The 26,825-nt window shown below is 42.7% G+C and overlaps 1 protein-coding gene across 5 annotated transcripts in view; it reads left to right on the forward strand.

The window, feature by feature from the left end:
- The first annotated feature begins 19,661 nt into the window (after positions 1-19,661).
- Positions 19,662-26,825, forward strand: part of CACNA2D1 (calcium voltage-gated channel auxiliary subunit alpha2delta 1) — a 385,544-nt gene continuing 378,380 nt past the window's right edge. For 4 of the 5 annotated variants that reach the window (XM_077935727.1, XM_077935728.1, XM_077935729.1 and 1 more), the window contains exon 1: positions 19,662-20,183. In XM_077935727.1, coding sequence (XP_077791853.1) covers positions 20,089-20,183 — 95 coding nt within the window. In that variant the 5' untranslated portion in view covers positions 19,662-20,088. The remainder of the gene's footprint in view (positions 20,184-26,825) is intronic. The other variant, XM_077935730.1, reaches the window with a different exon arrangement.

The raw sequence follows: 26,825 nt of genomic DNA on the forward strand, positions 1-26,825 counted from the left end.
AAGATAAGGATGGCCGTGTGGCTCCCCTGAACGTTCCCCAAGTTTCCCCAGCAAGCTGCATCTCACTGGTTGAAAACCACTGATAGAACCATTTATAAGGCTCTGCTATATTATTTATCCCACTCGAATTTTATCTGATTGAAGCATGGTTGAGTCAACTGCCCACCAGTTGGCTTTGCAGGCAGCAAAATGCCTTAGGCCAGCCCTGAGAGAAGGAAAGAGTTGACCAGTTACCTGTGATCTGAAAAACACATGGTGGCAGAGGTGAGGCCCCAGACCTCCATGACCTTCTGGCAAGGTAATCCAGTCAAACAATAAATTCACGGCTGATTAAGAGTCACTAGCTGAAGCATTAAAACAGGTGTAAATTGGCTGAGTGAAAATCCCCACAAAAATGGGAGAATGTCAACAGGACTGTAAATGTCGGGCGACAGTTAAATGCTAATCACTGATTTGTTCGTAAGTGAACAGGATAATTTCGACAATAACTATCCTCCTTTCATGCTGTATTGATTATGCATCTCCAATGCATGAGTGAATTGAATACCACCCATTTCTTCGATCAGCGCGGGGGCTCATTAAAAGTGTACTATGATGCCTTGCAGGCTGTCTGTACGTTTCAGATATGCTGTGCACTAATAGCCACTTCCAGAAGTACAAGCTTGTTATCTATTAGGTGTGGAGCACCAGCTATTATGTGGTCATAATATTAGTTCCTGAAGGAAGTGCAACAGAATTATAGCTTGTTTTTAGTACTCCACAATCACGCTTGGTTGGCATGATTTGGATTGGTGAAAAATGAAATATTTGAAAGCAGTGCTTTAACATTTTATATTTTATTTGTTACCTTACAATCTGTTCCATGCATGTTGTTCTGCTTATTATTATTTTTAAACTTATTATTACTACAAGGGCATTTACTTAGCTTTTTACTGTTCTAATTCAGAGAAAAAAATCTACAAAATGCAAAGATCAAGATATATATGTTCTTATTTATTTATTTATTTATTTATACATACATACATACATACATGCATACCTATTTACCTACTTACCTACCTGTTTATTATTTGTTATGAAATTGATTGAATTATTCATGCAATTGACTCATTTAATTTGCTTTATGATTGGGCTTTTTGGATGCACCACAGAATCATAACTTTGTAACATTGTAAGGTTTCTGTTGATGGGGCCATTTTAAGTCTGAATTCAAAAGATTTACCCAGTTTATTTCCCTCTTAGAATCTGCTGTGTTCCAGGGGGTGCTCCCAGGGCCTAGAGCTTTTAACACTTGCCCAAGAGGGTGGGATTCAAGGTACCGCATGGACCCCACAAGCCACTGCCTATCACAGAGAATCTGTCTAGGTCCAAAACGTGATCTGGCAGCAAGGGGAGGAAACAGTCCAATGTGTCGCCTTCTCTTGCACCTCTATATCCCATCTCTCTTCAATAACTGGGATTCAAGGAGAAAGCATTAACATTTACATAATTATAGCTAAAAAGTAATTAAACTATAATAAAATTGAAACAATATAAAAATATATTAAAATATAGTGGTAAAAATAGCACAGCCCTGTTAAAAGCAGCCAGTTCCCCAAAGTCTACAGGAATAAACCAGTAATTACTTGCTGGTGGAAGGACAACAAGAACAGAGCCAATCTAGCCTCTCTAGGAAGGGACTTCTAAAGTCTGGGAGCAGCCACCGAGAAGGCCCTATCCTGCGTCTTCTCCAAACAAGGCTGTAAGGGTGGCGGGACTGAGAGAAAGCTCTCCCTTGAAGATCTCAGAGCCCCAGCAGGATTGTATGGGAGAATACAGTCTTTCTGATAGCCTGGGCCTTATCCATATAGGGCTTTATAGGTCATAACCAGCACTCAGAACATCCCAGCAGATGCAGTAAAAAGACTGGTATATCACCGATAGATGGCTTTTCAACCTGACCAGTGAGAGAGACTGCCACACCATAAAACAATTTCTCTGCCCTCTACACAATGACCTTTGTCAAATCAATGATAATAATTAAGACAAGACAAAACAGCAAGTTATATTTGGAACCTTATATGGTATGGCACTAAGTAAAAGCATTTTCCTGGCTTGGCAAATATTAAAGTTTATATGGTTATAATAGTAACACAACTTACAGACAGAAACCACTAGATGGCAGAATAAGAAATAAAAACAAAATGTAAATTTTGAAAGGTTTATTATTCTATTCCTTGAACAAGGAATTAAGGATTCCATCTGTATCTTAAGTTCTTTAATTGCTCAGTCCTGTTCCCTTCAACTGCACTACAACACCCACCCAGTATCCCATTAACTTTCTCTTTCCTGAACACCAAAGTGCACCACCTTGACTTTTCCAATACAGACTTTTTGTGTATCTCCCACTATTGAGAAGCGCAAATCTGTTCTTATATCAGGAGCTTGCCAGGATCTCCCCAACGCAAATTTTCCCCATGGCCTTTGCTGCTATTAACATGGAGGGGTGTCTGTTCTATGGGGCAGAAACAGCTAGGTAAAAGGTAAAGGTACCCCTGCCCGTAGGGGCCAGTCTTGACAGACTCTGGGGTTGTGCGCCCATCTCACTCAAGAGGCCGGGGGCCAGCGCTGTCCGGAGACACTTCCGGGTCACGTGGCCAGCGTGACATCGCTGCTCTGGCGAGCCAAAGCCGCACACGGAAACGCCGTTTACCTTCCCGCTAGAAAGCGGTCCCTATTTATCTACTTGCACCCGGGAGTGCTTTCGAACTGCTAGGTTGGCAGGCGCTGGGACCGAGCAACGGGAGCGCACCCCGCCGCAGGGATTCGAACCGCCGACCTTTCGATCGGCAAGCCCTAGGCGCTGAGGCTTTAACCCACAGCGCCACCCAGGTGGCAAACCCTTCTTAGGACAAAAGAACAGCGGCAGTGCAGGAGCCCCGGCTTCCGTCAGCCTCAGCCAGTATGGCCAATGATCAGGAATGATGAGAGTCCAACAAGACATTGGCTGCCTGAGGAGAAGGACAAGAAGACACTCTCTTCCAAGGCCCATGGAGAAGCCAACTGGGCTGGCTAAGAATCTACTCCAATATTGGTGAAAGAACACTGTCTTCCACTACACCTGAGGGCAGAGGCTAGCAGCGGGGTGTATAGGGCAAGCCACATGGCACACACAGCTCTGTGCCCTCCCTGAACCTCAGCAACTGCCACCCTCTGCCTCCTTCTAAGTCCAGCCTTGTCTGGAGAGCCACAGCTTCCTCATCCCTAGGATGCAAGATTCTAACCCTATTTTCCCAGGCTTTTTTTGTGTCATTAGTCCACTTGATATGTTATCTGTTGCCTTTATGTTCTGCTTGTGTTTTATGGGATTGCTCCTTTTTATGATTTGTACCCCACCCTCAACTTTCATGTGATTATGGGCAGTATATAAATGCTTCTGAAACAAACACATCTTTCTGCATCTGAGGTCATGATGAAAATCTGCTTAATGCCAATACATATTTGTAGCACTTCCCCTACAATAACATGGTTTGCAAAAATAATGTGATATTACAATCAATTTTTCAGATAGGGGACCAAGGTCAACGACATTTTGCTTATTGAATTGGAACTGAGGTCTCTCTGTCAAATTGGAACCGAGGCCTCTCTGTCTAATAGATTATAGTGAATCTCAACAGAGTCAGTAGCCTTTCCCTGCTGCACACACCCAAACATTTCTCACTGCTCCTTAGTTTCACGTAAGCCCGGGGGGGGGGGGGACCTGAGGCCCTTCAGACATCACTAGATGCAACCCCCATTGCCTGTACCATTGGTCATGCTGACCAATGCTGATGGGAGGTAGAGTCCAACACCATGCACAGATTCACAAATTGCTCAATCCAATATAATCTAATTCAATACATTTAATATGACTTAATATGATTTAATCTAATACATCAGGCAGCTGTTCTCAAGGCAAGTCTTTGTCATGGTTCTTTCATCATGGAAGGCACCCGCCCACCTGTTGCTATCACCTTTCTTCCTTACACTGAGCAGAGTCAAAGCTGAAAGACAAATGCAGCTTGATGCATTGTGACAGTTGCTCCAAAAGTCAATTTCAAAATGAAATAAAGCAAGGCAACTGCAGGCATTATATATAGAGAGAGCATGCATTAAATGCCAAGAAATATGCCAAACCACAAATAGTGACTTGTTGAGGTATCTGTTATTAAGAAATAATCCAGAGATTTGTCAACTAAGTATTTGCAAGCTTTGCTTTTCATTCTTGTGAGAGTTACATGGCACATCACATTTGGAATTGCTTTTTTATTCATTTACACACCAGGCCTTAAAAAGCCATCAAAGCTGCAAAGGATTATAAGGGCAGCAGCCATTGTCAAAAGAAGAAAAGAAAATTGCTAAGACACATTGCACAGGCCAACACAGCTGCCACTCAGAGAAAGAAGAAATACATGCCGATTTGCGAAGCAAATGCTTCCTTTTGCTCTCTAGCCTCACAGTTCTATTGGAATCTATTTTTCTTTTGAAATGTTATAACAATTGGCAGTAGGAGGTACTGGATTCTTCACAGAGGGCAAGGTTTTGACAGAGCAATGGTGCTGCTTCTCAATTTTCTCTCCTCCAAACTTTCTGCTGTTTTGTTTTTCCCCCCTGTGAATTGCGACAAATAATTCCAATCTTTTCTGAAATCCCAGCATCTGAATGACTGGAATATAACTGATACACAACACATAGAATGATAAGTCAAAAAGGCGACCAACCCAGACCTTAAGGTAATGAAGGGCTCTTGAAGACTGTTCACTACCAGACAACCTGTTTAGTGAGCATCCACCCTGAAGTGTTTGTAGGGAGATTGTGCAACATTGGATACTTTTTGAGCATTCATTCTGATTTGTCTGCAGGTAGGTTAGATTATATTTTGTCATGCAAGTGGTATCCCACACTTTCCAGCACAGTTTCCTGTCACTTTCCTTATTGCAAAAAGTCTGATCTTTTGGAGAAGCACTAATAACATTTGCATATGCATTGATTTTAACCAATATGTGCATTTTTTGTACATTTTACTATAATATGTTATTCTTTTTCTATGCATTATTTGACTGGACAGCTGCAAATCACAAAATTTGGAGATGTGTGAATTTCAAAGAGTGGCTTTGTTTCAGTTTGCATATTGTTTTGGAAAGTACAAATTAGGGGTGTGTGGCTTCAAATTGCTTCCATACCCCAGCTCCCAAATAGCTTGCTATGTTTCTAAGAGCATAAAAAGGTAAAGGTAAAGGTACCCCTGCCCGTACGGGCCAGTCTTGACAGACTCTAGGGTTGTGCGCCCATCTCACTCTATAGGCCGGGGGCCAGCACTGTCCGCAGACACTTCCGGGTCACGTGGCCAGCGTGACAAGCTGCCTCTAACGAGCCAGCACAGCACACGGAACGCCGTTTACCTTCCCGCTAGTAAGCGGTCCCTATTTATCTACTTGCACCCGGGGGTGCTTTCGAACTGCTAGGTTGGCAGGCGCTGGGACTGAGCAACGGGAGCGCACCCCGCCGCAGGGATTCGAACCGCCGACCTTTTGATCGGCAAGTCCTAGGTGCTGAGGCTTTAACCCACAGCGCCACCCGCGTCCCTTCTAAGAGCATATTTTATTTCAAAGCCATTGGTTCTGTGATACCAGTATGCTGCTAGAATAGTTTGCAACCCCTGGGCAAATTCACTGAAATTAATGCAGATATACTGAAAATAATGACCATGATTAAGTTAAGTCAATTAATTTTAAGGGGTCTACTCTGAGAAAAGGGTGGCACTGTGGGTTAAAGCCTCAGCGCCTAGGACTTGCCGATCAAAAGGTCGGCGGTTCGAATCCCCGCGGCGGGGTGCGCTCCCGCTGCTCGGTCCCAGCGCCTGCCAACCTAGCAGTTCGAAAGCACCCCCGGGTGCAAGTAGATAAATAGGGACCGCTTACTGGCGGGAAGGTAAACGGCGTTTCCGTGTGCTGCGCTGGCTCGCCAGATGCAGCTTGTCACGCTGGCCACGTGACCCAGAAGTGTCTGCGGACAGCGCTGGCCCCCGGCCTATAGAGTGAGATGGGCGCACAACCCTAGAGTCTGTCAACTGGCCCGTATGGGCAGGGGTACCTTTACCTTTACCTTTTACTCTGAGAAAAACGTAGAATGAACACAGGGTGGTATTCAGCTATCTCAACAAGTATTTATGGTAGCATCAGAACTTGCTTCTAGCCTTTTGTTTTGCAGGGAATTGCACAGCCATTAATGAATAACGTCTATTGCTAAACTGAATGAAAATTATCAGTAATAAACATGTCAAGATGAAATATGGATGTGGTATGTAAAAGGCATTTCTATGAAGAAAATTACAAATCAAAGGGCTGGGGTCATGCTACAAGATGAACCTGACAGAGTGAACTATTAGATTTACAAGGAAGGAGACACTTTTTGCATTGTGCAATCAGCTCTTTGTAGGGTAATGTAGCTGACCTCCGGCAGGCCATGATGGTACAGTAAATTCCCAATTGCTTTTTTCTGTGTCTATACATCCAGTGAAGTCACAAACAGATGTACTTTAAGCTAAGTGTCCTCTGCAGAGAAAGACAGAAGGAGCTTCCAATCAGTTTCTATTAAAAAAACACTTGCCTTTAATACTGCCTTTAATAAAATATTCTTAGGTGAGTGAGAAGATGAACCAATAAAATAACTATCAGACACCAACAAACACAGAGAATGAGAAGTTTGGGCACCATTGGCAACGAGTTTTCACTAGCATATACAGCAGCTCAAAGCTTTTTTCTTTTTTAAAAAAAGTTTTAAAAGTCTGCTTAAAGTGGCCAGGCTCCTGGACTTGGTAATTTTCTTGTGTGAGGTCATGTCCAAATGTCAGGGTCATAGCAGAAAAAGCTATCCCAGTGATAATCACTACTTTTTCAGTAGTTGGCACTATCTCAGCGTAAAAGAGGATGCACATCAGAGAAGGCACTCCCTCAAATTTCTCAGACCCAGACACTGGTCTTCAGGTGCATCTGAGATACTATCATTGACTGGCTGGACACAGAGAAGTGGTGGGAGGCACTTCCATGGGAACCCCCAGGGGAAGAAGCCCAGAGCCCGGGGATTGGTGGTGGGATGGCGATGAGTGGTCCGAGGCAGAAGAGGGAGCAGACGAGAAGGAGGAGGAGGAGGTTTGGAAGTTGAAGAGGCAACAGGGTTTAGTGAGCAGGAAGAGGGTGTGGCAGAGGGCAGTCTAGACTCTGAGGCAGGAGGGGAGAGGGGCCAGGAGACAGAGATGAGGCTGGCTGCTGAAGAGTCAAGAGTGTCTCCCCCTCCTGCTGCAGCCAGCTCCACCACCACCACTCCCAGTCTCCCAGAGCACACAGAGAAATGAAGAGGGAGGAACAACGAGAGGCAAGATGATAGAGTCTTAGGCTTTTGGGGAAGGAACTGGGAGAGGGGCGCCTTCAGTTCCCGCAACTGTCTCATTAGCCAGAGTTGCTGTGATCAATAGACCTGTGCTGTTTTGCTTTCTTTGAATATAGTTTTCACTGAGGACTCAGATACATTAGTAAAGAAACAGCGATTTGAATGCAACACCAGATGGCACCAGATAGCAGGAAATTTAAAAACACAATTTTCCATACAGATTTTTTCTTTTGTTGTAACGATCTAATTTCTAACTTATTTATAGCTTTTAGATCCACCCTGACACTAATGTTTTTTATTGCGGACCTACTCCTGACTCCGGCTCCTGACAGAGAGACTGTGGAAGAGGATGCACATCAGAGAAGGTCCTCTCTCAGATATCTCAGATCCAGGAACTGATCCTCAGATGCATTTGAGATGCCCTAGAAAGACTTTATAATTTCCCTCTTCATAGCAGCCAGAATGGAAATTTCCAGGTCTTGGAAAAATAATCTCTGAGCTATGGTTGCAAAGTTGGGCTTCCCAATTATGGTGTGTTGTGCTGGCTGGGGGAAAAAATACACATACTAACAAACTTTTCTGAGATTCTCTTGGGTCCCTTCCAACTCTAAGATTCTATGATTTTAAGGGGTTAAGTTGCTCTGTTTTTCATTCATATTTTTGTAAACATACTCATGTTTACAGTGTACAGGGCATTCAGTCTCCTACAGCACAGGAGTCATTTTGGAAGAATACCTTGGTACAGTGAGTTTCTATGATTGCAGCAGTATGTCAGTGCCCTCTTCCCAGTGCTGGATTTAGGGCGGTGTGGGTGGCTTTCCCTCACAGGACGCTGAACTGAGGGGGTTCAAAATTGAGAAGATCTATAACCGAAAAGATGCATTCAGGAATAAAATCCTATTTTACTTATTTAAAAGGGAAAGAGAGAGAGAGAAAATATCGCTTTGGGGTTGCCAATTTTTGTCCTCACTCAGGGCGTCCTATTACAAAAGATTACCAGAGAGTCCTCCCCTGGTCTTACTCAGCTTCATGAAGAAGGGGAAAATACCTCACAATGTGAATGAGGAGAAAATTGTCTGTGTTGAGTATAACCTTGTTTGATTTCTTGTGATGTTCAGTTTTCTTGTTTGCTACTTCGCAAAATACTAATAAACTTTTTTTTAAAAAGGGAGAAAGTGAAAAGTTCTTTAGTGGAAAGCACATTGTTTCACATGTTGGGGCATCAAATTTTCATAACCAGTGCAGCCCTCTGTACACCATATCCCTTTCTGCTCCAGGAGGCCCCCAGTTCTTTGCTGTAGCTTTTCCAGGAACTTGGGACTTAAGTGGGTAGCAGAGATGTATGAAAACCAGCAGCCATGACTTGTGTGAGCTTTTCACTGTGGCACAGCTGCTGTTGGATGCAGTCCATAGGAACATTTGAGGTCCTGTGAAACCACCCCAATATAGCACAAGAGCTGAGAAACCAATGCTATGAGTTTGATATCCTAATTGTGGTCCTCCAGGCTTCTCTGCTTGGCCTCCAGAACACCCTCTAAGCCTCACCTCTCACTGGTCCTGCTGGTTAGAGGATAAAGAGGGGCCTGTGAGTATGTGTACAAACTAGTCTACATTCATTGCTCCTCCCACTTTTGCCTCTGGCCACACCCACCATCGGCATGTGGCCCTCAGACTGGAATGCGGACCTAGGATTGGAAATCCCCTTCCACTCTGTCTTTAGGTTTTCCTTCTAGTATGTATAACCAACGTGGAACAATGCCTAAAATGTTATTATGAAATATTGAAACAGTAACTCCCCCACTTCCCACAGTGAAAGTACATGGCAAAAGTAGATGGAACATTCAAATCTATGGCAGCCATAAGCAGAAAGAGCAGCAGAGGCAATAGCTTTAAAGTCCCTGAGTGTTCCCATTTTAACCTCTGTTTTCAGGGGTCAGAAATGAGCCACAACCACTTGTATAAAATGAAACAATAATTTAGCAACCCATCAGGTGATCTGAGAGTTTCAAAGGCCATTTTTATGGCAGCAGTGGGAGGGAATAAAGCAAATTGTTACCACTTCATCTATGAAGAAAAAAGAAGTTGGGAGTTATTTATAGAGGCTAAAAATTGTCTTAGATAAGTAAAAAAATCTCTGAAATTTCAGATATTTGCAGCTGTAGGTAAAAATAGTTAGTAAACAGATGTACTGGCTATATTTGAAGCATGAATTTCCTACCCCCACTCACTGAAACTGCACTGTTATCCTATTGTTGCTTTCAAATTCCACCCACACATTCAGGAGCCTATGACTGATCTATTTTTATTTTTTTGCAGTGCAATATTTCCCCTGGTTCACCTAATACTTGGCAATTCCTCTTGGCAGGCTGGGTACAATTACATATTGAGTTACTGAGCTTATAAACCATGTATTAAAAATATTCAGACACATCTCTGAACATTCTGTTTCAATTAGCTCAAGGAGAACTTTCGGTTGGAGGCTGTTCCAGTGTTTGGTTTTAAATCAAGGGTTCCAGACTTTGTGTTAAACTCGCTTCTTCCTATACTTCTTGAAGATGGCTCTTGCACATTAATATGCAGACTCCCTCCAAAGACCACACATCTCTCACTGACTTTCAGTAGAGCTTTTAATATAAAAATGACAAAGAAAAAAAGCTTAAGAGCCCTTCTTTAGCATCAACACTCATCACAGACACACAAATTAAGTCATCTTTCATTTGTATTTCACTTCATTGTGCTCTCTCCTTCTGATGTTCCCCTTCATGGCTGCTGTCTCCTCTTAAGTCAACCACTTTCTGTGTCCTTCCCTGCTCTAGATTCTCTCACCCATACCAGATAAAAACATCTCCCTCGTAATTTCTTTTCCATGGCATGTAGTCCTGCAACATGGCATTTGGGAAACCCCTGTAGAGCTACCTTATTTGGCTGGTTTTGGAAACGAATCAGTCAAGTTGATGGAAGATCAGGCTGTCAGTGACTAATGATGTTAATGGCAGGGGTGACCAACACCCAAGAGACTGCGATCTACTCACAGAGTTAAAAACTGGCAGTGATCTCCCCCCTTTTTGGGGTTCAGGTCAAGGTTCAGGGAGCCAAAGTTGTTTAGCTTTTTTGGGGGGTGATCTACCAGTGATCTACCACAGACATCCAGTGATCTACTGGTAGATCACAATCTACCTGTTGGACGTGCCTGACCTACTGCATTTGGATGCAGTGTGCATCTGAATGCCACTCACTGGGGATTACAAGAAAGCTCAGCTGCCCTCAGGTCCTGCTTGGAGACTTGCCCCCCCCCCCCGGCATCTGCTTGGCCACTGTGAAAATAAGATGCTGGCTTGAGTAGGCCTTGTTTGGCCTGGCCCAACAGCCAAGCTCTTCTTATGTTCTCAACAGAGGACCATGGGAAGCTGTGTTGTACCAAGTAAGACTGTTGCTCCATTTAACTGAGCACCATTGCACTGAGCAGCAGTGGCTTTGCAGTGTTTCAGAGAGGGAACATTCCAGCCCCACCTAAGGAAATGGGGGGCTGAATCTGGGACCTTCTGAGTGCAAAATATATACCCTGTACCACTGAGCTATGACCCTTCCCTTTGCTATTCGGTGTTCAGGAAAGAAGCCAGCATTCTGCTACTTACTCTCACTGTATGTTCACATAGTGAAACAGAATATCAAATATCTTTTGTCACCCTTGTTGTGGTTGTAAGAAGAGCCATGAGGTTCTTGGGAAATAATGGTGGTAAGGGCTGAAGAGTCACATTTTTACTCACAATACAATTAAGTTAAAGCGATGGCAAATAATAGCTGCCTTATTTAAGTGTGTTCCCCCTATTATACTGTAGGCTTAATACTCAGTTACAATATGCCAAAGAAAATTGGGTAACCATCATGAAAATTATTCATTGCCCACCAAAAGCAAAAATTAGGGTTATAAGTTTCAACTGGCAGATTAAACAACCAAAACTTTCAGTTGATTTTCTACAGCCTGAAGTCATAGTCATTGTTTAAGTTTTTTTTAAAAAAAGACTACCTTTCCCAAATGTCGTCATTCATTTTTATAATAATTAGTAGCTCATTTCAAAAATACAAGTGTATTGAGGCTTTATGGTATTGTTTTGGCTTTCTAGAGTCTCAGAACATGGGCAGAATGCCTTTATTCAAGGCAGAGCACAATGTTTTGCAAAAGTTTGTAAAGTGATCCAAGAATAAAGTACCTTTGAGCATGTGCAAAATGCCTTCTATCTGAGAACATGCATTTGAGTAACAGAACCAAATTGGCCTTCATTTTTCTCCTGTTATTCTCACTCCTCTTATCATCTTTTTCTCTTGTAATTCAACTGCATATTATTACAGCTAAGTACTTTATTGAACGAACACATCTCTGTTGCACGAATGGCCCCTCTATAGCTGGGCCTTAGTCTTAACCTTCCTTTGTTCCTTCTTTCCTTGCTTCGCTTCACTTTGGTTAATTCTAGTTCTTGCTTTTATCTCTTTTCTCCCTTTGTTCTTAGTTTCCCTTCTTAATCTTTGTTTTTGTCATTTCCTGTCTATTAGGCAGTTCATCCTTTCTTTTGGGACGCCTTTTTTCTCCTTAACTTTTTGTCCACTTTGACATATGTTAACAAGTGTCTCCTGAAGCTTTTTCAGATGGGATCAAAGGAAAGGTGAGAAGGCCAAGAAAGGTCAAAGGAGAAGTGAATGAGGAGAAAGGAGAAAAACAAACAGCTGAGAATTGTGGGCACCTCCGTCTAAATCACTTCTGGAAGATAATGCCTAGCCTTGAACTTGGACGGCTAGTTATTTATGCTACCCGAAAGGATAAGTAGGAAGAAGGGAGTCCTGTAGAGTTAACAATGACTTGATAGTTGGCCACTGCTTAATAAATCCATCTGGAAAGCCTGAGAAAATAAACAGAGTGATTAATGTTGTTACAAAGAAGAGTCCATCCTCAGTTTAGGCAGGAGTATAACCGATGAGAAACGAAAGACGGAGTTTAGAATAAGATGCCAACATTATATGAGTTATAATTTACAAGAGAAATTATTTTATTTTAAAACATTTATATGCCATTTTTCCAGGCAAAGCCTGTCCAGAGCAGCTTACTATCTATCATCTATCTATCTATCTATCAATCTATCATCTATCTATCTATCTATCTATCTATCTATCTATCTATCATCTATCATCTATCATATCTCTCTCTCTCTCTCTCTCTCTCTCTCTCATCTATCTATCTATCTATCTATCATCTATCTATCATCTATCTATCTATCTATCATCTATTTATCATCTTTTATAAATCTATCATCTATCCATCTATCTATCTAATTACTAAAACTAAGGCTAAAACAGATTCACAAAGCTCTAACATAAAAATATTTCAGCACCCATTCAGCAACTGGGACCAAAAAATACTCAGGGAAGGCCAATTGGAACAAATGAGTTTTTAAGGCCTTCTGGAAAGCCTGACACATAACTGCCTGCCACAGCAAAGAGACGGGGGAGATTTTCAAGGGTGTAGATCCACAAGAGAGAATGAGATCTCTCTCTCTCTCTCTCTCTCTCTCTCTCTCTCTCTCAATTACTCATCACACAGACCAAGGTGATACCTCTGACTGAGATCTTAGTGTGTAAGTCTGTCAGTCCGGGTGCAGGTGGGCTCTCTGATGGCTCAGGTCCAGACTCTTTAGAGTGTTGAAGTTTAAAGCAAGCATAACTTCTTGTATACTGGAATTTGCAAACAACAAGGTGGGAACCATGCCTTTAGCTAAGCATGAATTGTAAGTATGTCTAAAATGTGGCATCCTATTCTTTAAAAATGCCCTCCCACCCACTTCTAACTCTTTTAAAGTGACATGCATCAGATCTCACACCCACTCGTACCTGTAACATGACAACAGGCCAATTGTCTTGACGTAGCCTGTATATCTGTACACAAACTTTTGGGAAATGGCTAGATTGAAAATCAGGTCTTAGAATGATAAGGGTTTTTTTTTTAATGGTAGCCAAAACCTATAGTGCAAGCTAAGCTAACATAGAACAACCTAAACTAAAATTTTAGATGCTCTAAGCTAAGGTTTTCTTCACTATTTATTTGAATATGAAAACAAAAATAAAGTTTTGTTGTGTTATAAACCACCTGGAAATCTCGAACTGAAGGGCAGTAATAGTTCAAATAAATAAATAAATAAATAAATAAATACAGTAAACAAACAAACAAACAAGTTCATGCTGACCACATGACCCAGAAGCTGTCTGCGGACAAATGCCGGCTCCCTCGGCCAGTAACGTGAGATGAGCGCTGCAACCCCTGAGTCAGCCACGACTGGACCTAATGGTCAGGGGTCCCTTTAGCTTTACATATATATATATAGTATATAGCAATCTATATATTGCTTTCTGTCCCCCTGAAAACTTGCCATTGGTTCAGGAAAAGAAGGCCCGATTATTTAGGAGAGAGAAGCATGATATATTTTCATATTCTAAGGGGAAATGATGGATAGGAGCATGGTGTCATTCTAAAATAAAATCCTTTTTGGAGTGGTATGCACAGGATTGCACTGTTCCTGGAAAGAAAGAAATCATTCAATGTGTTTTTATTTTTACTTCTACATTTTATTATTTACATTGATCATTGCAAAAGAACACCATATTGGGAGTGCTGTTTTAGGAATGCAGAGGGGCCACTGCAGGGCAGACTATGCCTTTCAGAAGCAATGAGAACACAAAATACAAAATCATTTTCCACATTGAAACAAGTCTGTTCTGAACAGCTGAACAGCAATAAAATGAAAGAGAATGCAACTTGCACGGATGTCTTGAACAGAGAAGAATCAAGCTCATTTAATAAATTGGAATGAAAATGATAAGCAAATATCAACTGGAGAAAACCCAGATATTTCATTTGAAGAAGAAAGTATAGAAGAGGCAAGGCTGATGGTAATCAGATAGAATTACAGAGGATACCAAATAGCATCCATATATTCTCAAGGGTTACCTTTCAAAGATGCATTTTAAGTGGAGGGGAGTTATAAGCAATTTAAAATTCCTTGTAATGAGAGGTATCAGGCAGGCTCTAACTGCAAGTGTTTTCGTAGCAATGCCTTCAAGTATGGGCTCCTGTGTGGCATATAATTAATGTTGAGAAAAACGAAAGCTATCATTTTATCAGCCTACATGCTACAATTTAAAACACGGTGTGTGTGTGTGTGGGGGGGGGGGGGGATGATGACCTGGGAGCTGTCCCACCTCTTGAGCTGTAGCTTCTATAAGTTAGGAGTTAGGTGCCTATTCATATAGCCATGCTAACCAGATTATGATTAGATTTATGATACCCTTTGTGAAAGTTTGATACTTTCCATTGTGGGGGGTGACACTGCTTGTGTTGTCAGGGCAAGGAAATATGGCAGTAAGCACAACCATATAAATATTGGTTATATGAGTAGCTATAAATTAAGTGTAGTTTATGACTTAGTTTGTTGCCTTGAAAAAACTCTTCCCATTAGGATGTTTATTTAAAAGGAGTTCCATGCAATTATTTCTCATACAATATCTAGAAAATTACACTTCAATTAGAGCTGAAACTAATGCAGGCGAATGCACTTCTCAAATACACTTGCAAAAATTCTAATCTATAATCTTAATCTGAATTTTTAATAGTATCCGCTTTTTTTATTTTTAAAAAAATCAATGACTTGTATGACAAATGCAATGTCCTAGATTGACTCTGACAACACAGTAAATGTTTGAAGTAGTTTCCCTAAAACTGGTAAGATGTGATATTTATCCCCCCCCCCGCCACCAATCAAATTTTGAGAGCAAAACTTGACATTTTTGCCAAACCTCATACAAGATTCAATGCAGGGCACAGTGCAACAGACATTCCAGAATATTTGGATCAGTTGCTCATATTTACATTAGGACTGACACTAATCTTGAACTAATCAAGCAAAGGGGGAAATGTAGAAAGGCTATTTGCATATGTAAATGGTGAAGGATGCTCTTTTTAAAAGTGAAACAGAACAAACAAAATGTGAAAGACAGCATTTAAGCATATCCCATTCAAACTCAAAATGAAATAAAACAAAGAAACAAGAAAAACTATAATAGCAAAATTATATTAATGAAAATAAGTTTGTATTTTATCTCAATATTTTGCATGACAATGAATTATGAATTATGAATTTTATGTTAACTTGCTTTTAAAGTTTACTGATATTTTATAACATATATTAGTATTTTTAAATGGATATTTAAATGGATATACCGCAGTATACAAATTTGTTAATAAAAATAAATAGAATGAACAAACCCCATTTATTTTATTAGGTGCATGGTCTTCTTTATATCTTTTATAGGAAGCTGCCTCCCAAACCTGCTCATATCCAGTTCTATGAAACAGGATGTTAACTGTGGTTACAGACTATACCAGGCTTCCTCAACCTCAGCCCTCCAGATGTTTTGAGACTACAATTCCCATCATCCCTGACCACTGGTCCTGCTAGCTAGGGATCATGGGAGTTGTAGGCCAAAAATATCTGGAGGGGCGAGGCTGAGTCTTGTAATGGCAGTGTAACGGCCCATCTAGCCCAGCACTGTAAACACGGCCTGTTTAGGGACTCTTTGGAGTCTGAATAATTTCACTGCCTGGCTTCCACAGGGTCCTTAACTGGAGATGTGGGGAATTGATCCTGCTGCATATAATAAAACATGCGCTCGGCCACAAAGCTGCATCTTCTCTGTAATAAGTGGTGCTTTTAAGCACTTAAGAATGAAAATTTTATGGATTAGAGACAAAGATGAAATATGATTACACAGGGAGCTGGCATCATGGGAGGCACTTTTATTCTTGCCTGCCTTGTACTATGGGATGGATCCTCGGAGCCTGAAACCCACTCTTCAATCTTTGTTTTCATGGCTTTGGCCAGAGTGCAGGGCCAGCCCCACCACCGGGCAGATTCCAGGGGGCCTGAGCTGCCCCTGAAGCAGCTCTTGAGCACCAATAACTGTCAGTGCAGTGCCTGTTATTGAATATATTCTATTTTGGGGTTGCACACTTTTGATTAAATATACTGGTCCTCTGGACTGAAGTAGAGAATGGAGCCAAGCCAAGAGCCTGGCAGGTGAGGAGCAGAGATGGAACAGAGCCTGGTAGATCCAGGATGGAGCATAACAGAATTTGTCAGCTCATGAGTGAAGCTTGGCAGAGTCTAGGGCGTCCTGGCTTCTCAGATCACAACACTAGTTACTTGATAGTTTTACTGGCTGGACCAGTAATGTAGCATCACAGGAAAAAGATGGAGCAATGGAAGCCCCAAATCCCCAATTCAAACTTCACTTCTGTTATGAACTACTAGCTGACTTAGGTTGCAATCCTATGCACATTTACCTGGGTGTAAGCCCTATTGAACTTTATGGGGCTTGTTTCTGAGTAGGCATTTATAGTCTTGTGCTAGTAACCATGTTATTCTAAAGCAGGAATGGGCAACCTGTAGCTTCTAAAATGTAGCTGGACTCCAGCTCCTCTCTGCTCCAGCTGGCATGGCCAGTGGTCTGGAATAATGGAAGCAGCACACTAATAAGATCTGGAGAACCAGATGTTTGTATCTTTACAATGAGAAACATGTTCCATATTTAAAATAGCATGAGATATACATAGCTCAGGTCAAATCAAGCCCCAAAGTCAAAGATCTGGAGTTCTTGCTTGGAGTCAGAGCTTGAATCTTTAGGCAGCAGCAACCAAACACATTTAACGGGAGTAAGCCCCTTGAACTTGATTGGATCTGCTCCTGAGTAGACATGTATAGGATTGCGCTCCAGGAGGGATTTTGCTTCAAAACAGAATTCACAGTTTGTTGCTCATTTGCCAAACACCAGGATCCCTGCCTGCCTTTGGCCTGTTACCTTTTAGATCTTTACAAGGCATCATTTCATAAACATGCAAGACCCTCCTATAACGGGAATGGATCTTACTCTGGTATACCGGAACTAGTTTGTATCCTCCGCTTCTTCAGAAACACAGTAATATAGCAATACCAAAAAAGGCAGCACAGCAACAAAGACAGCCCTTCCCATAGTGTATTTAGTAATTATGATGACACAGAGCAATCTCAGTGTCGATAACAATGCTCCCGTGAGTCAATGCACTAATCAGCATACAGTAACTGCAGGAACAATAAAGTGACATCACAAACTTCTCCAGTACCTTTCCCTATGCATTTAGCCAGGAAGAGTCCACAGCTCATCTCCTTAGTAAAGGTAAAGGGACCCCTAACCATTAGGTCCAGTTGTGACCGACTCTGGGGTTGCGGCGCTCATCTCGCTTTATTGGCCGAGGGAGCCGGCGTACAGCTTCCGGGTCATGTGGCCAGCATGACTAAGCCGATTCTGGCGAACCAGAGCAGCACACGGAAACGCCGTTTACCTTCCCACCGGAGCGGTACCTATTTATCTACTTGCACTTTGACGTGCTTTCGAACTGCTAGGTTGGCAGGAGCAGGGACCGAGCAACGGCAGCTCACTTCTGATCAGCAAGTCCTAGGCTCTGTGGTTTAACCCACAGCACCACCCGCGTCCCTCTTCTCCTTAGAATAGATCAGCATTTATGAAATTTGGGTCCCTAACTGTTGCTGGACTCCAACTCCCAACATTCCTAGCTAGCAGGACCAGTAGTCAGGGATGATGGGAGTGGTAGTTCAACAACAGCTGGAGACCCAAGTTTGCAAAACACTGGTATAAGTAATGCAATAGCTCAGGAGTAGGCAATGCGGTCCCTTACAGATGTTCTTGGGCTCCAACTCCCATCAGTCCCAGACAGCATGGCCAATGGTCAAGGATGTCGGGGGTTGGAGTCCAGCATTGTCTGGAGGGCAGGGCATTGCCTACCCCTGCTAATAGCTCCATGGGCAGGAGGGCAGCAATCTGTGCCGGCAATCAGAGTTCTCAGACTTCTCTCTGAAAAGGTTTTAAGGCCCAACCCAAACCCAGCCAGCTGTCAAACATGCCCTTTGCCAGGATAATAAGCAGGGCTGGTCAGAAAAAGGAATGTCACTCCGATCACAACAACCAGGCACTAAAAATGTATGTAATAAATGTAAGTAATAAATAAATGAAAGAAATGAAATGTCATAGCCCTTACATCAAGGGTCTGTCATTCACTTTTGAACTGCCCATGCTGGGACAAGACAAAACCATGGGGGCATCACCAGCTTCTCCCTGGCTGCTACAGTGATGCTGGAGGGCTGTGTGTGCATCCCTGTCTCTGTGCATGTTGAATAGCTACCTGGTTGCCCTGGAGAAGTCAAGAGAGAGTGAGTTGGGGGTTGATAATGACTAATGGCCAGAGGCTGCAGCAGTTCTCCTTGGTAAAGGTTTGCTGTGTGTTTGGAAAAGGGTGGCACCCCTCAGGGAAATCTTCTGTTCTGCAGGCTGTAACTCGCCCCCCTCCTCTCTCTTGAATGATAAGATTAAAGTCTTTCTGGCTGCATCTTTCCCCCCCTCCTCTAATTAGAATCTGTTCACTTTGCCCCTCGCTCAGCAGATGGAAGCACAACAACCACCCAGTTCAGTCGCTATCGAACAAATAAATGCCCATGTTTCGGAGTCAGAGCCCTTCTTAGATGCGTAGCTTGGCCCTGGGATCCTCGCTGATGACACAGAGCTGGCGCTGCCCCCTTCTGCACTCACCTATGGCCGAGGAGCTGGAAGATCCCCCCGGGCGTGCTTTGTCTCCAGCTCCTTTGCAGGGGATGTTCGCGAGGCGAGTGCCATCCAGACCTTTGCAACCCATTGCAACCCCAGTCCCTCTATTACCTGCCTGGCAGCCAGACTTCGGCATGGATCAAACTTTTGCATTTTTATGTTGTGAAGCGCCCTGCCATCTTCGGGCGGCACATAGTTTCTAATCATAATGACGACGAGAACAACAACAACAAGAAGAAGCACCTTAGCATGCCGGCTGCAGCAGCCTGGGCCAGACCCCGCCCCGCCCTGCTCGCACCTCGGGGAAGACCAGACCCTGAACTTGGGGAGTTTCCCTCCATTCCCTTGTATGGCGAAGCTCCTCTCCCTCGGAGTAGGACTCCCCCTCCCCCCCCGCCCCCAGATCGCGGACGCGGGAGGAAACCCAGGCGCCCACCTCTCCCTTCGCGACTCCCGCCCTCTCCTCCTTCCCCCCCCCCGGCTGCCTGCAATCGGGGGCATAAATCAGGGGAGGAGGCGCGCGCGCGCGCACCAACCCACCCCGAAAGAGCCAGGCGTGCGCGCGCGAGGGAGGGAGGGAGGGAGCCGGGATCTGTTACAAAAGTAGCCCCGATGGCGGCGGATCACAGCGCGCAGAAGCTGCCGCCGCCGCCCGAGTAGCGAGAGCCTCGCCCGCCCGCCTCTGGCTGCGTCTCCCGCTTCCCGCCTCCACCCGCCCAGCGCGGCCGCCGCTTCCCTCCGCCTCTCCGCCCCCGAGGAGCCGCTGCCTGTGGCTTCGCGCAGAAGACGAGAGAGAGAGAGAGAGAGAGAGGGAGAGATTGATTGATCAGTCTTGTTCCTCCCGTGCTCGCCCCGATTCTTATTTTTTCAACTTCACCACTAGCATCATCATCATCATCATCAACATCATTATTATTCTACCCTCCTCCTCCTCCTCTTCTCCGGCACTTGTGGGCAAGGGGGCATCGATCTTCGATCAGGAAGATGGCTGCTGGCTGGTGGCTTTTTTTCACCCTGACCCTTTTGCAGTCCTTGGTGATAAACCTCTCCGCCGACGGGCCCTTCCCTTCGGCCACCACGTAAGTCCCACCTGAGTCCGGCAGGCTCTCCTTGCATGGTAGAGAGAAGTGGAGGCAGGCAGGGCGGAGGAGATTTCGCCCGAGGAAGGGAGCCGGGAGGAGCCGGAGTGGCGGGGCTCGCCAAGGCGGAGCGAGCCGGCCAGGGATCCCTCAGCTGGAGAAGAGTAGCAACTGGTAGGCTGCCCGTCGGGTCCGGGCTGGGCTGAGGGGCCTGCGGCTGCCCGCCGGAGCCCAGCCCAGCCCGGGAGACTCCGGCCAGGGATCGACAGCATCTCCAAAGAGATGGGCTCAGAGGAAAGTTTCTCGTTTCCTGGCCGCCGCTGGGACTTGAATGGCAGTTTTGACCTCGTGGAGATTTGGGGCAAAAAAAGGAGGAAGAAGCATTTGAAAGCAAAGCGTGCCTGTGTTGTCTAGAGAAATGCATTTCCCTGAAAGGCCCTGAAGCCGAAGTCACGGCGCAACGTTTAAGTTTTCCAAGGCTCATTGTAACCTTCGTGCTTCCCGGGTGTGACATGAATGTTGTGACAGTTCCAGGCTTGGCTTTGCGCGTGTGTGGGGGGCTTTGCAAGCATCCACGCATGTGCAAAACCAGAGCAGTTGGTGGGTTTCTCTCTCCCTCTCCCTTTCCCCCTGTTCTAACATGCTATGCGAGGTAGCGGGGTGTTCTCAGATTTAGCGATGATCTCGTTAGGCGATGCATCGGCGAGTGCTGCTAATTATGGTCTGCTTTCCGTTTGCTGCCTTGCATGAGTGCAGGATAGCATCTTGAAAGCAGCAGGCAGTGATTAGCAGAAAACTTGCCCAGAGCAGGGCAAGAGGTTCACATCAAGAAAGGAAGGCAGAAAATAAATAAATAGGCCAATGTCTGGTTTTTTTGCCAGGGAGAGTTAAAGTAAGAATTGCGGTGACTGGTCTGTGTTGCCTCAGAAACACTTTAGTTCTTAAATCTAGGCAGCCACCATCATTAAGCATCTTAGTGTGAATGACTCACTGTAACACATTTTATGCAGAGGTAAAACACACGGACACACACACACACACACACACACACACACACAGAGCAATGCTAGCAGCCTGCATTCTTGGAAAATAGAAAGTGTACTGTGCTGGTTCAGTTGGTGTGGAAGGAGGACTTTACAGGGATTGTTCTGAGTGCAGTTCACCAATTAGCTAGCTGGTTCAGTGAGGTTCGGATCTCTCTGTGTGCTTCCTCTCCCCGAGTGTAAGCTCAGAAGGGGCTGGGCTCATGGCTAGAAGGAGAAAGTGAAGGGAGAGAGCTGGGCTAGGAATCCCACCTTTTTAGAATGGTTAAATGAAGCCTTGCTCAAGCTGGTGGATTCCACCATCATTACCATCACATTTCCTTGAGCTGGCTCTTTGCCATTCTGAAGCAAAAGCATCCTCCACTAGCAAAACTGCCCAGCCTGAAAAAAAATTGTCATAATTTTCCATCCCTACTTTTGTTTGGTTTAGTGGGAGGGTTAGTGTTTGGGTTTACCACAGATGTATCCTGTCACTTGCTGTTGAATGCCTAAAACTTTAATGGGACTTGCACTGTACAGAAATGTGTGTCTAAGCCAGGCTGATTACTTGGCCGCTGCATTTATGGTTAGAGGAAAGAAAAATGGGAGCAAGGACCAGAGATGCAAAAAAGATAAGCTGCTCAAGAGAGGGAGCTGAACAGAAGAAACAAATTGGCTTGGTGTTACAGTCTCTTAAGACAGTTGCTTCTTTGAACGGAAAGAAGTACTGTAGACCTTATGGATTCTGTCCACAACACAGGCTGTTTCATTTCCAAAGTATCCTGCAAGAATATTCCTTTGTTTCAAGGCAGAGAAATGAGGTTTTGGCTGGGGAATAAACCAGTAGGAGAGCTGAAAGATGCCTATTTAAAAAAGGAAAAGGGAAGTTACAGGTGCTGCTTGAAGATGTGTTAGGTGGTTTATAATAATAACTAGAAATCCCCTCTTCTAGTACAGGAAGCAAACAAAGACAAATCAAATCCAGTATGTTGCCAAGTAAAGAATTAAATGCAGATGTAGTTAAACCAGAAAGCAGAGGCCAACAAATCAAAATCTTTTGATGAGCTGTTATAAAGCTGGTTCCAAATAATAATTGCAACTAAAAGCAAAACAATCCCTGGACCTTTTCATCCTCGTATTTTGAAGGGTCTTTCATTTGTTCATTCTTTCAAAATGATATACAATTTACAAGTACAGCATTTAGGGGAGGGGAAAAAACCTTCTGAATTTTCAGGAATATTTATTTAATAATAATCAGCCGTTTAGAAATGCCTACTTTTTGTTGTTAATCTTTTGCCTTATAAATTTTCTACCAGTAAATGTTCTTTAATATGCTTGTTTCATGGTTACATGCATGTATTAAAATCCATTTTAAATAAGTAAATATTTTATCAACACCTATTGATTAAAATTGTTGTACTTTGTCTCCCAATGGTAATTCTTCATCTAGTATGATTTAAAAAACAAACTAACAAACAATTACTGGCATTTTTACCAGACACATAACAAAACATATATATAGGCAACACTATTCAGTATGAACTTGTCAGATTTCTAGAATGATATGCAAGCTAAACTTGGAGATACTGCATATGTAACTATTTATAAATTGTTCTAGCAGAAAACAAGCACAGCATTGCCTTGTGTTAAAAAAGAGGTTTTAAAATGAGATGGAATGTACTCTTTTACACATTTCAGATGGGTGTTATGTCCCAAAATATTTTGTATTGTCTCATGGTTTTAAAATGAAAAGAATCCCTTTTCGTTTAGAGCATTAATTTGAATGTTTTGTCCAAGCAGTGATGATTGTGTGGTATGTTTCATGAACTGAGGATAGAATTATTTGAATTTCATTGAGCCTTATGTCTAGGTGTGCTTGTGTTTTTTATTTTATTTTTTTAAAAAATACCATCCCTATTTAATGGTATTTTTAAAAGCCAATCTGAAAATGAGTATGAGGCATACCTTGTTGCTTCCTATTTTCAGGATCCATTCAGACTAAATAAATCAAATTAAAAACATTCTGTTCTGAAATTGGGAGAATTTAACACACCATTTGCTCAGGTATAAAGTATAGAACACAAGGTCTTTAAGGAATCTCCCTTTTAGCAATCAGCTTGAGAGGGTGGTATTATTTTACTGTTCCCAATACAAGCTAAATGTTTGGAATGTACAGTGGCCTAAACATACTAACTGTAGAAATATCTGAGTTCAGTAAGGCTTACATCATAGCAGATGTGCTTAGGACTAAGTGATTCATTGTGTACTTAACAGTGTAACTGTTAAGATACCTTACCATCAATGAAATATTGGATCACCCACCACATGTCGTGGGCATCAAAGTTCTATTTCAAATACTTTAAAATAGCCTTTAATGAATGGTAAATTGTTGAACACATGTGGGTTTCATAACTTTCCCACATGCTTTACTTAGTGGAAATTATCATTTACTGTGGCAGTTATTCAGGGAAGAGAGCTTCCATGTACAAGAGGCAGAATAGCCAGAAGATGTAACACGTTTGGAGCTGGGTGTACAGTGTCAGCATCGCCTTCATAGATTTCTCCCACCAACCTGTTTTAAGTGCCACTTGTAGCTTGAAGCATAGGAAGCATAAACCACTGTAGTTAAAGTGCAGTTCACTTTTTATAAAATATAGTTAACCTTTTAATGGTAGTTAAAATTAACAGTCATGAGTTGGGTGCCTAATATACCAATCAATAACTTATACTTTTGTTGGCTGCAATTATTACTACAAGCCTGTTGCTTTGTAGGTGTCATATGGGGGTGTGTGGACTAGATGTGTTGAAAGAGCACTATTTTCATTTTTAAGAAAATGACCAAAGGAAGCTGAATATTGGAATTTTTGCACCTTCATTTGTGTACAGCTTTTTACATATACTAATATTAGCAGATAATGTAAACATTGCAAAATATTAAATATCCCATTTTTTTTGTCACTGGGGTATTTTAAAAAATTACTGTTGAACTGCACTGATACCCATGAAAGGATATTTTCTGGGGCGGGAGGGAAGTGTTTTATTCTTGCAGCAAACATTGAAATATTGAGGTGCCTGGGACTTTGCCAGCCTCATTTTCACTAACAAGAAATTAGGCGGCCAAGGTGTCTTTCCACCTTTTGATTCTTATATTGCTGCTGTGTCTATGATTCCTCCATCTAATTTAGAATGTGTGAATGTGTAGCTACACTGTCCTTTCCTTCTTTCAAATAATCTCACTTGCTAGATTGACTAATAGCAGAAGGCTTGCTTTAGGTCTTTAAGGCAACAAAGGCAATGGGAATTTTGCTTTCAGTGGGCTGTTAAAATTCATCTAATCAAGCTTTAGCACACACAAAAAAGCAAATGCTAATTTGCAATTATTCTCCCGAAGAATCCTCTAATACACCCTTTAACATTTGCTAAAGAATAATTAAAAAAGAACAACCCTGTCTAGATCAGCTAGTAATGCAGTAGTCAGTAAGAATAAAAAGTTTATACCCAATTCCTAAATATATTACATGAAAGCAGGTTCTCTTTAAAACAACGAAGCAAGTCCCCTACTGGTTGCTCAGGACCAAGCAGGTAGGCGAAAGGCTATTATTGCAGTCTCAACCCATTCTTTATAACGAGCCGGAATACTCCTGGCATTCTGAGTACAAGTGCTGTTTTCCATTAATCAATCATTATAAGTTTTTACTTGGCTAGAACTTTGATCATTGTATTCTCCTTCTGCCGACTTTTTTCTCTCCCTGACCAAAGTATTTATTTGAATTAGGGTGATCGGTGGAGGGTTGCAGATAGAATAGTGTATAAATTTCAGATACGAAAGTCTGGTTTCTATTATTACTTAGGGCATGATCCACAGAGCACAGGTGTAGCACCTATTCACAGAGGATACCTATAGGACCCAACAGGAGCATGAGTAAAGGGGCAGAGAAGGATGAATGGATGGAGACATGGGAGAGGTGAAGAGACCTTGTGTTGCCTGTTGCATATTAAGTGTGTGTGTCTGTGTACAGGCTTTCGAGGCTTATGGAAACCCTCTGTGTGAGAACAGCATCTCTGTATCCTGTGAATATAAATACCAGCAGTGCTCTTTTCTTCTTTGCAAAATTCTTGATGCTTCTTGTACTAAGCATCTTGATCTTGGTCACTATCACCTGTTGCTTTAGACAACTTTTCCTGCAAAATGTTTAAATCTGTTCCAGGACTAGTATCGGCAGTTACTCTTTAAACCATTCCTTTGTTGGTCAACATAATTTGTTGCCTTAAGTGGAAATAACATTATACCAAAAACCTGGTTGTGGTCTTTTGGTGAAATTTCATTTGAATTGATGTTTTGTTGCTATAAATGTGATAATTTGAATCCACTTATTACCGTAATTTGCCCTGCTGAATCAAATGGATTACTTGAATCCTTAAGATACCCTGATGACAACCCTGAATTTTTTTTAGTTGCCAATGAAACATTTGGTATAAAGGCTATTCCTATGAAAAGACAAATGCTGAGAGACTGCCCAGTGTAGCACTTTGTTCTCTGGCTTTCATCTAATTCATGTGCCACTGATTTTCATGTGAATTTGGGCATGTTACTGAGCATGAGTTTCCCAAAACCATTTGTAAGTCTTCTATATCTTAAATAAATATTGATATAATACAACAATTCCCTCCTAGTAGGAGGGAACAGGACTTGGGAAAATAGTCTACCTCCTTATGAAAGTTGAATAGTACCATAAGGCCTATTTGCTATGGTGTCTCCCACAGCCCAAGTACCACTGCTGTAGGGTGACTGGGAGATACTAGAGTGGAGCAGCCCCATAATAGCACAGGGCATTATACATCCACCCTTTTCCTTGGAAGCATTATATTATTGGAGAAGACTAGAGAGATTCTTCCCTGGCCAAACTTATTCCATAGAGTGCAGTCCTATCAGCATATTGCTGATGTCCTCTAATGGAATATATACAAATGTCCATCTTCACAAGTTGCATGGCTATGCAGATGACACCAGCCCATTTGAAATCATTCAAAAGCAATGGGTTGAGCGTTGCTGGATTCCCTGCAGGAAACTCACCTTTTGGAAGGCATTTCTACTGATATGCCATGCCCATGCTTTCTACACAGAAGTACAAGTATTACCTTCAATGATCATTTTTTTTTGTTCAGTGGAAGCCAAAAATTTTGCTTTAGTGTTATTGAAGCACATCTTCTGGAGATTTAACAAGTATATGAGCATAATATAGCTCCCTTGTTATAGACAGATAATTCAGACTTTACCTGGAAATTATCAGGTGCCTGTAGCTTCTTCAGGTGTGGAGAAATAGTATCACCTATCTCTAGAGAGTGATAGACCAGATGGGGATCTAGATGGTTGCTGGGGATATTGATACAATAGCCCTTAAACCCTCTTTCACTGGATAGGATCTAGTTAAAAGCCGATTTGGAAGCCTGTTTTGTGCTGGTTATGGTGGCAAAGAGAACATGCTGCCTTTACATTGTGCCATTTGGCAGAGCCTTTTCCAGGTAGTGGGAGGGTTCTGTCAACTCTGCTTCGGACTGAGGAATATCTGTGACTCTCAGTAACTTCTGTTTGGGACACTTAGCTAATAAAATTCCTTGA

This window comes from Podarcis muralis, chromosome 10 (genome assembly GCF_964188315.1).
Source record: "Podarcis muralis chromosome 10, rPodMur119.hap1.1, whole genome shotgun sequence".
Lineage (NCBI taxonomy): Eukaryota > Metazoa > Chordata > Lepidosauria > Squamata > Lacertidae > Podarcis > Podarcis muralis.